Source organism: Plecotus auritus (assembly GCF_963455305.1).
Source record: "Plecotus auritus genome assembly, chromosome: 1".
In the NCBI taxonomy this organism is placed as follows: Eukaryota; Metazoa; Chordata; class Mammalia; order Chiroptera; family Vespertilionidae; genus Plecotus; species Plecotus auritus.
In genome coordinates, this window is record NC_137770.1 from 187,346,071 (window position 1) to 187,363,890 (window position 17,820).

The window sequence follows — 17,820 nt, forward strand, 5'->3', positions numbered from 1 at the left end:
TTTTTTTTAATATTTTTAATCTTTGAAACAGAACACACCCAAAAAATCTCACACACACACAAAAAAAATCTCAAAAAAATAATATCTTTAAACCAATGGTGACCATGTTTTGAGATGACATTAAAGAGTCAATAAAGTCTGTACTAAAATCATCATGGCAAATTTTTGAAATAAGCAAGACTTTGAGTAAGATGATAAATACTTCATTTTAGTGCACATGATTTCTTATTTGTCTAAATTCATACAGAAACATTATCAGGCTATATTATTATTTGCTACAATATAAATATAAAAACTTAAGCAAAATATTTATTATGTGAAAGAGTACAGTTTACAAAGTTACCATCTGCTGGGTGCATGGAAATGTTGAATCTTTCTGATGGGTATATGGAAGTTCAATGCAATAGTTTATTTTTCTATATGTTTGAAAATTTCATAATAAATATTTTTCAAAAGCAAAGCATTACTTAAGTGAAAATGGTTTTAATCTTCTAAAATACAAATGAACTGTAAAAATTTTTTATTATATAAATATTAAATTCCTACTGCAAATTAAAAATCATGTTATTTTAGCAATACAAAATGCTCAGTATTGCTAGTACATTAAATGTGTGCATAAGGGTGAGAAGGAAACTCTGAACAAAAAAAAAAAAACACAAGAAATAAGATCTAGATAGTGAAAGTGAGAGGCCACAGAGATCTAATTCAAGTCAAAGGTAAGTGATGTCAAGTATGATTGAAATCTGTCCCATTGTGGCCGGAAGGAGTTGTGCACCATGCTCCTCACACTCACACAGGTCCTGTGGGGAGAGGCATTTACTCACCACAGCGAAGACTTTGCCTTGAGGAGAGCAGAATTTCCACATGAGCACAACTGCACAATCAGATTTTCATGTATTTATTTGGATAGGATTTATTCCAGCCATTCATTCACTATTCAAAAGCTTATAAAATAAACCTTGTCTTTTAATTTCTAAAAATAATTTTTCATCTTTTGTATTAGTCGGCTAGGGCTACCAGACTGTGGGGCTTAAACAACAGAAGTTTATTTTCTCATAGTTCTGAGAGTCTGAAAGTCCAAGATCAAGGTGCTGACAGGGCTGGTTTGGGTGAGACCTCTCTCCTTGACTTGCAGACGGTGCCTTCTCACTGTGTCCTCACACAGACTTTCCTCTATGTGGGTGCTCTTCTGATGTTTCTCCCTCTTCTTCTAAGGACACCTGTTCTGGTTAAGCCCCCACCTTTGCGACCTCATGTAACCTTAATTACCTCCTTAAGGACCCTATCTCCAAATACAGCCCCATTGGGGATTAGGGTTTCAACATAGGAATTTGGGGAATGTAGTTTAGTTAGTTGATAACAGCTTTAAAACATATTCCTCCCCCCCCCCTTTAAAAAATTATAATTGGATGTTTATCCCAGGAGTTTAGGGAAAGCATTAAGAATGACAAGAAGAGCCCCAGCTGTTTTGGCTCAATAGACCCAAGGATCCTGGGTTCAGTTCCGGTTAAGGGTGTGTTCTCTCACATTGATATTTCTCTCAGTCTTTCCCTCTCTCTTCCACTCTTTCTAAAAATCAATGGAAAAATATCCTCAGGTAAAGATTTAAAAAGAATGACAAGAAGACAGAATTTTTTGGTACAATGAACAGTTTTGAATTTCAGAACAACCTCATCCAGCCATCCATAGAAGGCACTGCTCTCAGTGCGTGGAGGGGAGAGACCTGAAGAATGTTTGTGTAAGTTTATGTGCTGGCATGTTAGTCCCTATTGATACTCAGAATGGCAAGCTCGAACTCTCATTGTGGGTTCTTATCCTACAAAGTTTGAAGAATGAAATTCGTGGACGGGGAGGGGTCCCCAAATGGAGAAAACCTGCTCCCCCTCACTCTAAAATGGGAAAAACCAGTCTGCTGAGTCTCTTTGTCTACAGGTTTATAAATTCTGGAAGCTCTTTGTTCATCCCATTTTCTAATTGGCCCTTTCCTTATTTTATGTCCCCTGTGCTTTCCTAATTGTCTACTGTCAATTTCCTTATTCCTGCATGGTATCAGTTCCAAAGTTAAAAGCCCAACCGTACCCTCCTCCTCTTCTTCCCCTTATCTTGTAACATTCTTATAAACAATCTGGCGCCTCTCCCATGAACCCCCCCATTTCCTAAAACTGCCTTTTCTGTATCGAAACTCCTTTCACTCTCAGCTTTTCCTGATGTCTTCAATTATTTTATATGAGGACTAGAGGCCCGGTGCATGAAAATTCATGCACTGGAGGGGGGTCCCTCAGCCCAGCCTGCCCCCTCTCACAGTCCGGGAGCCCTCAGGGGTGGGAGGCAACCTGGCAATCAGGGGAAGGCGATGCCCTATCACACCTCTGCTGCTGCCACTGCCAGCAGCACAAGCCTCGGCCGGCCCTGGTTACCTGAGCCTTGGGCGGCCCTGGGTGGCTGGGGGGCTGAGGAGACTGGGGTACTCCGGAGGCAGGCGCGCGGAGTGGCGGGCCAGGCCTTGCTGCACTCCTGCTGCCCCGGCGGGGCTAAGAGGACTGGATGCCACCATCTTTGAGGGTGTGGCAGTCAATTAGCATATTCCTTCCTTATTGGCTATGGGCGCCGCCATCTTTGAGGGCGGGGCAGTCAATTAGCATATTCCCTCCTTGTTGGCTGTGGGCGCCGCCATCTTTGAGACGATGTGAGGGTCAATTAGCATATTCCCTCTTTATTAGATAGGATTTTTCCTATAAAGGTTGCACATAACTTTTATATGATTTTACTAATTCTATACATTTTTACATGAGAATTATAAAATAAGAATAAATTAAATATGGGATGTTAAAAAATCACCAAAGATAGTATAACCTTGAAAATATTACAGTTATATTAATTCATAATTTTGTTCCATTATATCCCATCTAAGACAGATATGAATTTAGATTGCAAAATAAATATTTAATATTATCTTTAATTTTTGGATATGATTGAACTGATAGTAAAATATGGTTATGTATTTTTATTCTTTAAAGCTCATTAATTTTAACATGAAGCTTTAGGTGTTTAGGGGGGTACTTTTAGGGTCATACTTAAAAGCTCATTCATTTGTACCTTACCAAGGCATGGTGCTACATGGATGGTTTAATTTGTTTTGTGATGTAATAAAAGACAAACATTTTGCTAAGTAATTTAATTTTGTGAAAACCTCTTAAAAGGGAATGTTTGAAATTCTTAAAACAATTTCAAGAACATTAAATGAATTAAATTCTGTAATTTTGACATTCGTATATACATCTACAGCTAAGTCATGAAGGAACTCCAGTTACAAGCTTACATTCTGGAATTCCTTGCACTGGGACATAATAAATTTATATTTCAATAAAAAATTATTTGGCCCTAACCGGTTTGGCTCAGTGGATAGAGCGTCAGCCTGTGGACTCAAGGGTCTCAGGTTCGATTCCTGTCAAGGGCATGTACCTTAGTTGTGGGCACATCCCTAGTAGGGGGTGTGCAGCTGATTGATGTTTCTCTCTCATCGATGTTTCTAACTCTCCCTATCCCTCCCTCTCTGTAAAAAATCAATAAAATATATTTTTTTAAAAAATTATTTGTACTCCAGCCAAAGTGCTCCTTAGATGAGTGCATAATACTGTGCAGCTGTAAAAAAGAAGGATTTCTTACCTTTTGAGACAGCATGGGGGGACCTGGAGAGTATTATGCTAAGTAAAATAAGCCAGTTAGAGAAAGACAAGTATCACATGATCTCTCTCATATGTGGAATCTAATGAACAAAATAAACTGATGAACAAAATAGATCCAGAGACATGGAAGCATGGAACAGACTGATGAATCTCAGAGGGAAGGGTGGTGGGGGGAAGAGATTAACCAAAGAAATGATGTAAAGGCCTGGGGAGGGGTCAGGAGCAGGGTAAGGGGGTTAATGGGAGGGAAAAGAGGACATCTGTATACTTTCAACAATAAAAATATATTATTTTTTTTTAATGATCTGTATTCCATAGTTTTTATTGTGCTGTTTCTATCAAGATTATCTAACATGGTCAGATTTATATATTAATACATTTTACTACTCTAAAATGTTTTTATCATTTGGGAAAACCATCATGTCCCATTCTAGAGAAACACATATTTCCTTTTCAGATTTTTTTTCATACATTGCATCAATGTGTAAGATGTGTGTGTGTGTGTGTGTGTGTGTGTGTATACATACATATGGGAGGGGGGCAGAATTATTTTTGTTAGCTTACACTAATCTTCCTGTTTGAATACAAATTACTTTTGGTACAAATACAAAAGTTGTTCATTTGCTAGAAACACAGCTCTTGCCAGTTGCCTCTAGGAATAATTTCTCTCTTAATGTGATTTATTTGGCACCAAGAGGTTTCAGTAGTGGCACTCTGCTTCGATTTTGATCAAAGATGCAAACTGGAACTTCTAGCACTCTTCTGACTCCTGTGTGAGGCAGTGGCAGTGTCATTAAAATGCCCCTTTTACCTTTTGAGATACAATTAAGATAATTTTCTTTCAATTCTAGAGGACTCATCAACAAAGAAAATATTCTTTCTGGGCTCAGCAACCTTGATGATTGTATTTTGAATGCTCAGGAAGTGGAAAATTTACATGAAAATACTTCTGATTATATTGGAGAAAGGAGCAAACCTAAACGTCAGAAATCCAGTTCCAAACTTTCTGATCTCAATGAAAATCAAGATGATCTTGTGGTAAGTGAATAATTTTATACAATTTTTACTTGCGACCAATTAGGAAATATCACATATCTCTTTTCCTTGCTTTGTAATAAATGAATAATAATTTCAATCTTGAGTTTTACAAAATTATAAATTATGAGTTCTGAAAGAGACCTTAGAGCTACCTGCTATACACACTTGTATTTCATTTTTATAAATATAAAAAGGCTGGGAAAGATGATATTTTGCCAAAGGAATCGGAGAGAGAATGAATTTGAGTTCCATTTTATTCAAATTGATCTGACTTTTGTCTTATTCTTTTGAGCATTTTTAACTTTTATTTTGGGGACAGGATTGTCAGTAATTTGCATTTGTCCTTGTTTTCCCCATTCTATTTGTTCTTGTCTATATGAATATGTAAAAAACAAGTTTTAATGAATGAACTTAAAGCCAGGTGAAAGGAAAATACAAAGGGAAAGAGGATCTCAGGTTTCTTCATGTTCAGAAATTTATTTTCAAATCTATATTCTATCAAGTATTTTCTTCCAAATTAATCAGAACCCCCCAAAAAAATTAATCTCCTACACAGTTTCCTCAGACCTGAACCTTTAGTTCAGTCAGTAACTAAAACATTATATGGTTTAGCAATGAATATATATCATCCTTTTTTGTGTATTCAGTTTCTCTGGAAAGTGAGAACCAAAAGTCTGTCTTCTAATTCTCTTTATTTAAAAAAAATTTCTCAAAAAGATATAAAGTGAAGATAGATTTTATAGCATAGCATGAACTGGTGTCTAATAAAAATAGGTAATGTATATCCCCACTATTCAGTGTGTAAATCCTCCTGGTCTCCTTTATCTCTGCCCAGTTGTTAGCTCCATGCTGGGTACATACATCTAGAAACACTTATGGGCCACCTATTGTTTTCATTGTCAGTTTCTGCACGTGCTAGCAGAAGATTCCAAATTTTGCCCTAAGTAAAATATACATAAATGCAAATCCAGGGAAAGCATGTTTATTCTATTTTCCCCCAAAATGTCTTGATACTATATTTCTAGAAATAAACTGATCAGCTGGAATGGAAAGAGAGCAGTCATTTACCTCAGATCTCATCTGACACAGTTCTTCAAATAACAAGTATAAGCCCTGGAACCATTCATGACCCAGTAAATGTTATTGAGTATCGACTTAATTCATATTTGGGGGAACAGTAAAATTTTTTAAAAATCATACTAACTTCATTAGCTCTTTATTTGCTTATCTGCCAAAGAGAATTACAGTGACTAAAAGTCTGACTCTTGGCTTCTTTGAAAAGAGTATACTTCTCTGTTTGAATCCCGTTTCACTAAACTGAACCCATCAATAATCTTATTTTCACTAGGGATAGTGTCTTAAATTATCTAGGTTGTAATAGCTAATAAAAGTGGAAAAATATACTTATTCCTTAGAATATGTATTTGATTGATAAAAACTGTGGACATAGTCTTTGTTTAAAGACATTTAGATGGGAAAACCTAATTTCATGTTGGTCTTATTTATGTTCCCACCTTAGTTGCCAGTTTCCACATTCCAGAAGTGTGCCTGTCACATGTTAAGTGAGCAAAGTGGACCGTGTCTTTGTTGCAATGAATAACTTAAAATTCTGCCCATGCAACTTAGAAAAATTTTCCTCACTTATAAAGTGAGGGTATTCTCTAAGATCTTTCCTAACTCTCATATTCCATGCATTTTTAAATCTCATCTTCACAGGTAACCACAAAACTAAGAGCCAGAGAACATAACAGTGACCAGTACAAGTATTTAGACCACATCCTGAAAGTTAGGTTGCGCATCTTAACTTCCCACTATTTTTAATCTTCTAATTTTAGTTTACCCAACCCTCCTTCACAGTCCTTTTCTACTCCATGTCAAGTTCTTTGCACCCTGACTAAACACTTGTTTCCATAAGTGTTTAGTAAAAACACTAAACACTTATGGAAACAGTATTGTGTGTAATTATATGCCTTCCATGTGCCACGAAGTATCCTGGGGATACAACAGTGAGAAAAGCCAGCAAAAATTGCTGCCCTTATGGACCCCAACCTTCTAATAGGGGAAACAGACAATAATCAAGAAAACAAGTAAAACATATGCTATATTAGATAGTGATAACTACTAGAAAGAAAAATAAAGCAGGAAATGGGGATAGGAATTGTGAGGGGACAAGGGGTGCAGTTTTAAATAGCATGGTCAGAGAAGATATCTCAAGAATTTGACATCCTATATAATAAAGAGGTAATATGCAAATTAACTATCACACCATCACAAGATGGCTGCAAACCACAGTGGAGGCAGGGTTCCCATAGCAAGCAATCAGCAGGGACCTGAGCCTGTGTAGAGCTGGCTGTGCCCCCCACCCAGCTGGGGCTTGACAGGGAACCTCAAGGTGCGCCCCCAGCCCTGGCCTGGGCCAGGGGACCTCAGGCCATGCCCCCCACCTGGCGGGACTTGATGGTGGTGGGGCCGGCCAAGTCTGTGTCTGGCACGATTTCAAGGTGCACGGGTGGGCAGGGACTTGACTCTGGGTCCCGCGGCATGCCCCAGACTCTGACAGGAGGAAGATTTTCATGTACATTTTACTAATTTTCTTTCATCTCTGACACTTCTATTATAGAGAAAGGGCAAATAGCAATATTAAAATATTTCCTCTAATTCCCTTTTAACGAGCACAAATTTCGTGCACCGGGCCACTAGTTTGAGTATAAAGACCTAGAAGAAGTGAGGATGCAAGCCTTAGAAGGATGTAGTATAATGGCGGGTGGCAAAAGCTCCAAGGCAGTAATATATCTGGAATGTTCAAGAAACCACAAAGACACCATCATGGCTGAAAGAGAGCGAGCAAAGTGAGAGAGGTCACGGGAGAGGGCATACTAAGGAAGGTCTCCAAGATCATTGCAAGGCTCTGCCTTTACTCTGGGTGGATGAGAATCCACTGGAGGGCCTAGGTAGAAGGGTGATCAGACTCACTGAAATTTGATGTGACTACTACCTTGAGAATAGACAGTAAGTGGGCAAAAGCAGAGTAACCAAGGTTACTCAAGAAGGTTTGAGATGATTGTGGCTTCAACACAGGTGATACCAGAGCCGGCACATACAACCTTGCAGGCTGTACAGTGCACTACTCCCAGGGGCACTATTCACATCAACTAAACCGTGAATGGTCCCTCCTGAAGTACTGTATTACAGTAGTCATGAAGTAGGAGATGGGTTCTGGATACATTTTGAAGGTAGAATTGACACTACTTGTGGGGTATGAAAGTAATAGAGGAATCAAAGAGACTCCAATGTTTTTGGCCTAAACAACTAGAAGATTTGTGTTGCCAGTCTACTGAAATGAGAAGACAGAAGTTTGGGGGATAGTCCTGGGTTCAGTTTTGAACATGTTAGGATTGAACTGCCCATCAGATATCTCAGAGGCGGGAGGCAACTGGGTTTCTGGGCCTAGCTGAGGGAGGATATCCTGGCTGGAGATACAGTGTGGGAGTCATCAGCAGATAGAGGCTATTTAAAGCCAGTATCCTGAGTGAGCAACTAAGGGAGCAGTGTGGACAGAAAAGAGAAGTGGCCTCAGGGACTGTGAGCCTGCTGGGCACCAACATTGAGAGGATGCGGAGATAAAAAGATACCAGTAGGAAAGACTTAAAAAGGAGCAACCAGCAAAGTAGAAGAAAAATGAGGTGATTTGTTGTCTAGGAAGCTAAGTGAAAAGAGGGTCAGATGATGGATCAAATAGAAGGCTGAATAGGACCATTATTAGAATTCGCAAACTGAAGAACACTTAATAAAAGAGCAATTTTGGTGGAGAGATGGGAGCAAAAGCTATTTTCCAAAGAAAATGAGAGGAGAGTAACTGAAGACTGTGAGTAATCATTTCACAGTGATCTCACAGCCCACAGCACGGCCAAAGAGGACAGTATGCTGTAGACCTAAAAAAGGCATCTTGCAGATTTGGAATCTCTGAAGTGGGAACAGTCCGGGCACTTTCCCCTTGGTCCTTTCACCTTCCAAGGCTGCCACGGCCTGCAGAGACCAGAGGCTACAGACATTTCCGAGCTTGAAAGTTAGTGGCCGTGAGTGACATTAGAGTGCTCTGCCTTATCTCTGTTGCCACAATTTCAACCTTTTCCTCTCCTTAACCCCTAGCTCATGCCTGGGCCCTTCAGTCTCTCATGGAAACTTGTCTCCTGGTTTACTTTGAAGAGTTAAGACAGCTGGCTGGTGTTTCAGCAAGTTTCCTCCCTCCTGCTCCAAAATTTCTCTATATCTTCACACATTTTATATTCTTACCTGGTCAGATAGATGATAAAGGGGTTTTTCTAAATTCTAAAGTTAAGAAGTATCTTTAGAAATTCTATTTTCTCCATCCATCTCCGCACCCCACCCCCATGTATGTGTGCACACACACACACATACACACACACTTCATTGCTTTCTTCATTGGCTCATTTCTGTTGGCCTAGTAACAGTTTGAATCAAAAGCCATAACTCAGTCATGCATTTTATTCAATAATCCTACCTCTGCTGCTTTGTCTATCATGTAATAGCTATACAAGTGAATACAAGTGAATGTGCTACTCAGTTACTTAGTTCCCTCATCTGTAAAATCGGGGATATTAATATTCTCGTTGTGTGTTTTTTAGTGCAATGAACTATGCTCAAAACAAAGAGGAAAAACTGAAAACAGTACATATTTAAGTTCCTTTCTGTTTCCTTTGCTCTGATCTGCAGTCTCATTCCTTCATTTTGCCATCAAATATTTTGAACAGTCCATACTTGTTATTTTCAATTCTTTTCACACTTTCAACCCCTGTAGTCAGGATTCTGCTCACTTCTCTGAAGAAACTGCTTTCTTGGACCGACCTGCAGTTGGAGCTGGCCTTTTAAGACTGTTGTGCTATGACGTATGCTTGACCCTTGGCCTCCCTAAGGCCTGTGGTGCTTTTGATACTTTGTCCTTTTTTCTCAGAATCTTTTTCCCTTGGCCTCTATGATGGTGACCTTGCCTTGTCCTCTTACCACAATGACTGGTTTCTTCTTTGCTGTATCCTTCACTGGCTAATGTCCCACAAAGCAGAATTGGATGTAAATGTTACCCAGATTTCTGTCTCTTGTCTCTTTTCTACCAGCATTTTATCTGAGAGCTTCTCCACTTCCATGGGGCCAAAGGTCACCTCTTTACAAATGACTTCCAAATCAACATTTTTCCCCCAAATGAACATTTTAAAAAAAATTATTGATTTTAGGGAGGAAGAGAGGCAGAAAGAGGGAAACATCAACGGGAGAGAGATACAACGATCAGTTGCCTCCTGAACACACCCCAACCGAGGGTCAAACCACAACCTAGGCATGTGTCCTGACTGGGAATCGACCCAGGACCTCACTGCATGAGAGGATGCTCCAACCAACTGAGCCACACCGGCCAGGGCCCAAATCAACATTTAATTGATGCTCTCTGCAGTTCACCCTAGAACAGCCGTGGGCAAACTACGGCCCGCGGGCCGGATCCAGCTGTTCTATCCGGTTCTCTTGCTCTCCCCTCCGCTCCTTTACTTTGAATTTATATTAGGTCACACAAACACTCCATCCATGCTTTTGTTCCGGCCCTCCGGTCCAGTTTAAGAACCCATTGTGGCCCTCGAGTCAAAAAGTTTGCCCACCCCTGCCCTAGAAAGTACTTCAAAGTCAAAATGTTAAAACCAAACTTGTTGTCTTTTTCTCTTTGATCTCTTTTCACTCAAGATACCCATCTGAGTTTATCAGATCATCATCCTTAGTCATTTTCGAAGTCCTTTCTTTTCCTTACCCCTAATCCTTCCAACTTTTCAATAATTTGTCAAATGTTGACTCTACTGTAAAAATGTGATGTATGTCACCCTTTTCTTGTTGTATTGCCATTACATAGCCGAAGCCCTAATTATAACCAGTCTAGAACCTCGAAACAGCCACCAGCATATCTCCAAGCCTCCAGTCTCTGCCCTCTCCCATCTTCAAACCATTTTATCTGCTACTTCAAACAATCATCTACCAAATGCAGAAACTATCAGCTCTTGTCTTCAGTGGAGCACAACTCAGCAAGAACTCTTGTCAAAACTGCCCTGGCTGCCCTGGCCAGTGTTTCTAAGTAGTTAGAGCATCAGCCCAAGCTGAAAGGACCAAAGCGTCACAGGTTCTATTCCTGGTCAAGGGCACATACCCGGGTTGCAATTTCATCCCTCTCCCAGTCAGGGCATATGCTGAAGGCAACCAATCAATGTGTCTCTCTGTCTCTCTGTCCCTGTCCCTCCCTGCCTCCCTCCACTCTCTCTAAAAATCAATAGGGAAAAATCCTCGGGTGAGGATTAACAACAACAACAAAAAAAAAAAAAACAACTATAGGACAGTGATTCTCTGAGTGGTGTCAACATAATGTAAAGAAGCCAACACTATGAACCACAGATTTAAAATTATTCATTCCTTCAAGCATACAACAGAAAACTATTTGACAAGCAAAATTTAGGTGATCAAAGAGACAAACTTTATGCCTTCCTGAAGTTGGCATTTTCAAAGGATGAGATGGAGAAGAAACAAAGAAATAGTCAGATGGCAATACATGCTGTGGGGAGAAACGAAGCTGAGTAATAAAGTAGGAAGGGTGGGAGATAAAGATGGGTGTTGTATGGATTAAGGTCCTCGGGTCAGGCTTCCCTGAGAATCATACTGGTGCAGGGACCTGAAGGAGGTGAGGGAGTTTGCCATCAGGATAGCTAGAGAGACTATCCAGTCAGAGGGGGCAATAAGGCTTAACCTTTTGAGGATAAGCAGGAGGCTGCTATGGTTGGAGCAGAGTTGAGGGAGAAGCATTATAGGAGATGAGGTCAGAGACAAAGCAAGGGCCATGACCACTTAAGACTTTACAGCCATTTTTAGGTCTTTGGCATTTACCTGGAGTGAGATGAACAACAATTAGAGGGAAGAAAGTCATTTTCTGATATACCTTTTGAAAGGATCACTCTGGCAACTGTGTAAAGAATAGCCCAGAAGTGGTGAGAGATGGTCAAGACCTAAAGCAGAATAATTGGCATCATCGAAGGAAGAGATAATACTCAATTTTGGCCAGGATGACAGCAATGGAGGTAGTAAGAAGTGGTCAGAGTATATATATCTATATTTTGGAGTAGAACCAAGAGCATTATCTAATGGGTTGTATTTGGATGTGAAGAAGCAGGGATGGGTGCAAGATGACTCCAAGACTTTTGGAGTAGCTAGAAGGATGGAGTGCCATTTATTAAGATGGAGAAACTATTGCAAGGTAAATGAGGGGGGCAACAATAATTCCATTTGGATATGTTGAGCTTGAGATGTTTATTAATAAACCAGTCAAGTAGGCAGTTACATATATGAACCTGGAGTTTAGGGGAGAAATAAAATAAGTTTGGAAGTCTTTGGCATACAGTTGGTATTTAAAGCTTTGAGATAGCTCTAGCTGGCCCCTAGGGAAGGAGCAAAGAGAAGGACCCAAGGACTGTGCCCTGGGACATACTAATATGTAGAGGATCGGTAGAGGAGCAGATACAAGCAAAAGGGTTTAAGAGGAAGCAGCTAGCAATTTCCAGTGCAGTATGGGGGCAGGAGCCTTATAGATTTGAGTCCAGAGAAAATCAGAAGAGAGAAATTAGAATAGCGGGTACATGATAATTTCACATATACTATCCAGCTAACATACATCTGCCTTGCTGGGAGCTATTTTGGTTGGAAAAGGGAGGAAGAGCCTGGGTTCACGAGAGTGTAGGAGGAAATGAAGAAAATCGATGCAGTAGCTGGAAACAATGCAAGATTAAGAGAGTCTTTTTAAAGGGCGGTTGTATTACACAGCATTAGTATAAGCTAGGCCAAAAGAGAGGGGGAACTGATGATGTAAGAGAAAGGGGTCCATTGCAGGATCAGTGTTCTTGAGTAATTGATAGGGGGTGGGACCTAATGGATGAGTAGGGAGCTTTGATAGCAAATTACTTTGATTCAAAGACCATTTCATCAGAAACTTGAATGGTTTTCCCCCCGCTGCCTCCTTCACATAGCACCTACTGTTTTAACCACAGCCTACTCCTAATCCAAGAAAAGTGAATACTCTTTACATTTTTAAAAATATTTTTATTGAATTTATTGGGGTTACATTGGTTAATAAAATTATATAGGTTTCAAGTGTGCAATTTTATAATACACTAGAGGCCCAATGCACAAAATTCGTGCAAGAGTAGGCCTTCCTTCCCCCGGCTGCCAGGACTGGCTTCCCTCTGGCACCCGGGACCCAGGCTTCCCTCACAGCCCCGGTTTCATCTGGAAGGACATCCAGTGTAATTAGCATATTACACTTTTATTATCAGAGCTCATCTGTATATTGTATTCACTACCCAAAATCCTTCAGTCCCCATTTGTCCCCCTTTACCCTCTTCTACACGCCCCCACCCCACCCCACCCTCCTTTCCCTCTGGGAATCACCATACTGCTGTCTGTATCTGAGGTGTGTGTTTTGCTGTTGTTTTTTTGGCTTAATCCCTTCACTTATTTAACCCCCTCACCCCCTCCCCTCTGACAGCTGTCAGTCTGTTTCTATTTTGTTTGCTCCACATGTGAGTGAAATCATATGGTGTTTGTCTCTCTGGTTGGCTTATTTCACTTAGCATAATATTCTCCAGGTCCATTCATGGTATCACAAAAGATATGATTTCCTTCTTTTTTATGGCTAGGTAGTATTCCATTGCATAAGTGTACCATAAGCTTCTAACTTTTTAATCTCATCATGTTTACACACACATCTAGGATTCATTTTCTTTGTATTCTATTGAGTAAGAAAAGACTGTGCTGGCCTTGAGTTTTATGTTTTGTCAATTAGTAGTCAGATAGAACCTATTACAGAAATCAAGGTAATACAAACAATGTAACAAGCTAAAGCTGGAGCAGTAACCAAAATATAAGAGTCGTGGTGACAAGGCTAGTGTCTGTCTGGCTCAGCATTGCACCCCCATGCCCAGATGGTTAGACACTCACTAAAAATGTGCTGGGGGCGCTGAAACCGGTTTGGCTCAGTGGATAGAGCATCAGCCTGTGGACTGAAAGGTCCCAGGTTCAATTCCAGTCAAGGGCACGTACCTTGGTTGTGGGCACATCCCCAGTACGAGGTGTGCAGGAGGCAGCTGATCGATGTTTCTAACTCTCTCTCTCCCTTCCTCTCTGTAAAAAAATCAATAAAATATATTTTTAAAAAATAAAATAAAAATGTGTTGGGGGGAAGAGTGAATGAATGGTTGCCATATTGTTTAGAGTAACTTGTATAACATAAAGACCCAAAACACAATGTCTTGGACTTAGTAAAAGCTATGTCTCCTGTGGCAATCTAGAGCAGGAGTTTAGGGCTGGGGAGAGGAGTAGAGGGCTTGCTCCATACAGTTTTTAGGGCCCCAGGCCAACTCCCTCTCTGCCCTCTTCAGCAGGTAGCTTCCCGGCACTCTGGTGGTTTTCATCCCCATTCCAGCTCCCCGAGAGCGAGAGATTGAATGCCGAGGCATATACCTGGTGGGTTCGTTTAAGGACCACGTCTGGGAGCCACACACATTGCTTCTCATATCGTGTTGGAGGCCAGTTGGTCACTTGGCCATCTCCCATTGCAGAGGAGCCAGGGGATGTGTTCTTGCTGGGCATGTGGCTGTGCAGTCCTGTGGACGAAAAGGATGGAATTGGGTGGACAGCTGGCAAGCTCTTCCAGAGGCATCTCTTACAGTGCCAGCAGTTATTTTTCAATATGGGTTAATTTATACAGTTTTAAGCAGTAAAATGTACGAAAAGATACACAAAGAGATTCAAATCTGCCATTCATCATTTGTTAATGAGAAAAATCAAATATTCTCCCAGAGCTCAAGGTTAGAATAATGAGCCTGTTTTGACTAGCAGCATTCCATGCAGCCTTCAGACTGAGCTGTTTGTATATTGAAAAAAGGCATTTTTTTTTGTGTGTGTGTGTGTGTCCTCTATAAAGGCTTTGTCAGCATTTTACAGTTTTAGAAGACAAATTTGTTTTTGCTCCAAGTGGTTTCATGTGCTTCAGTGGTCAAACAGGTTTTGAGCCTTAGCTTCAATGCCAAAACAGAACTGGGGGTAAGAATTGAAAATAAAGTCCACAGCCTAAAGCTTTTTTAGAAGCTTTTGCTCTTTTTAAATTTGAGGTTCTTTTATAATTTAAAAGTGTAGTTCTTAAATGCCACTTCCTTCTGACTCTTAAAAATTGTCCCTATAAATTATATCATAGCAAATGTGTTTTGAAAGTCACTCGTAGGACTTACATGAGGCAAAATTTTCTGCCTTGTAAATGAGGCTTTACCTGACTTTTTTAAAAAAAAAATACAACTCAAGAAGCAGTTTCATTATATTATAAAGTCATATTCTGTTCTTTGCTATTTCTTAGTTACCTACTTAAAAGATTACAACTTTAGAAAGAATATTAAAAGTTAATGCAATAAAACATTTTTGTAAGAATTCTATTAACTTCAACCTTTAATAAATGAAAACATTAATGAACTACTCTTATCACACCTAGAGAAGTTTTATACATAAAACAGTTCAACACCTCCAAAAGGCATTGAGCCAGTATTTTCTCATAAAACAAGTACTAATAACAACAACAGAACATTTGAAAGTCCAGTAGTGTATTTCTCATACAACGAAAACATTCTATATTTCAGCCTTTATTTTGACCTGTACATTACTTTCGTCCCTTTCCCCACCTCAGGGAAGTGGAGGAATTGTGATATTATCTCTTATCTTAATTTGACCTCCCTAAATACTAGGCAAGAATGGAAGTCAGAATTTATAAAACATTTTGCTCCCAGTGAAATAGGTATTTTCATTACTGCATTCATAGATCTTTACTACCCTTGTTTGTTTCGTTCTGAAAAAAATTGAGGTAGGTTGCCAGTTGTAACACATTCTTCACATGTTCCTGTTTCCAAAAGGTATAGGAGGGCAATCCAACTACCTTAGCAAAGGAACACTGTGTACTTGCATGCTGCTTTGTAAAAGCAGACCATGAATATTCAACAGTCTCAAATGTGTGGAGGACGGCATGAAAGTTGGAATTCTTATAAAGCTTTAGGGGGAGGATTACTGAACAATATGGAAAGTCACCATTTGTCAGTTACATCTATAAAAACTCAGGTCCTTGGGGAGGTCTGAAACATTTGGACGAAACACTTTTAAAAAAGTGGAGTGGGGGAGGGAGTTGAAGAAGTTATTACTTGTTTTATCCCTGGAGATCAGCTAAACTTTCTCACATTTTCAACTGCTTTTTGCAAAGCTTCCTATTGTATAACATACTTATCTATACTTTCTTTTTTTTATATATATAATTCTCAAAACCTATTCAGTTATATCTTGGTTCTTTCTGTTAGGAAAAAATCAATCTTCTGACATCATCTAATGGAAGTATCTTTATATTTATGTAATGCTATTATGGTTTATTTCCTGTTCTCCCTTTCTGAATATTTCTTAGCCTTAATCTAAAGATTTGTATGTCTTTGGAAATAGTCATTTGCGTATCATTAATAAATGTATGTCATTGACACTGTTTTAAAATGATCTGGTTATGCTTTCTCTAAGAATTCATGTTTCAGAACTTTAGGAAAACCTAATACTATTGCACTAGATCTTACACTAAAGATTTTGATAATCTATTAAAGATTACCTATGAGAACAAACAAAGATTCTTTGTCATAGATACATCACTCTTTATCAGGAAGATCACATCCAGGTAATAAGAGCAATTCTGCTTTGGTTAAATGAGAGCCATTTTAAAGAGGCTTCTTATAACCTAAACTACTTAAGCTTTAGAGTTATAAAAATGGGAATATAATTGTTGTCATCATTTTCTTAAAGTTCTCAGATTTATTCTAAAATTATCTAACGATGTAAATTATCTAAGCATGTAAATCCTTGTTCAGTAGCAAACACAAACACTATATCTTTTCAGTTCCTGGGACATCATCTTAACTGTGGACAAATAGTAGTAAAATATTGTCCTTGGGGATTTCATAGTTTCAGAAAGAATAATAATATCAACAACAACAACTAATATTCATTAAATGTATCGGGTCTTATTCTAGCGCTTTAACTGTATTATATCATTTAATCTCATGACTACCCCTGTGTTGAGTAATGTTGCCATCTCCATTTTCCAGATGGGCTAATTGAGGGTCAAGTAGGGTCATATAGTTGCTAAATGATAAAGCTAGGCTTCAAACCCAAACATTCTGACTCCAGAGCCACCATTATAACTATTATATTATGCTGTTTCCCTTTGTTTCTATTCTTTGATGAAGCCTACGATTTTAAACTTTAAGAATTGTAGACAAGTTGGCCAAACCAACATAAAAGGAAAATAATTCATCCGTTTACCAAGTCAAAGATTCGTTTTCTATTCTAATTATATGTTGTTGTTTTGGAGATTTTCAATATATGTCAGTTTCATGGGATTATTGTGATCCTTAATCAAATTTACTTTGTAAAGGGTTTTTCATAATGGGAGGTTATAAATATGTAGGTGAATACATGTTGCTTCAATATATGTGTTGGTTATTTCAATGACACAGAATAGGTGAATTATGCTTCATGACCTTTATTGCAGATATGAATCTTTGAGTTCAATGGTATTCGGATCCAAGTCTCTAAGGCAGCTATGTTTTTGAGTCTGCTAAATGTAAATGTGCTCGTTTGCTTATTTATAATCTTCCTTCATGGGGAATGCTTACTTATTCTGTGCTCAGTCATCCGAATTGTTTGTAGAAAGCATTGGCCTGGTATTCACAGAGGCAGTCAAAAAATCTTGCAGATATCCTTCCTGATAAGCATTAAGCCCTCCTGGTCAGCATGAAATACATGCCATTCAAAGTAAGTTTCCCATTTGTATTTTTTATCTTAGCAGATATAAAGATTAACATTAAACATTGCAGAAAGGTTCTTAAGATAACCCCATTTCTTTTTATGGATATTTTATAGCGTAGGTATATATTACCCCAGATCATATTGGCAATATGTACGATAGAGTTGTTAAATAAGGAGTGAGTGT

At 39.0% G+C, this 17,820-nt stretch overlaps 1 protein-coding gene across 4 annotated transcripts in view; it reads left to right on the forward strand.

The window, feature by feature from the left end:
- The window catches only part of FAM13A (family with sequence similarity 13 member A), a 293,412-nt gene that overhangs the window by 231,285 nt on the left and 44,307 nt on the right, over positions 1-17,820 (forward strand). For all 4 annotated transcript variants that reach the window (XM_080647483.1, XM_080647484.1, XM_080647486.1 and 1 more), the window contains one exon: positions 4,538-4,724. In XM_080647483.1, the coding sequence (XP_080503609.1) occupies positions 4,538-4,724 (187 nt within the window). The remainder of the gene's footprint in view (positions 1-4,537; positions 4,725-17,820) is intronic.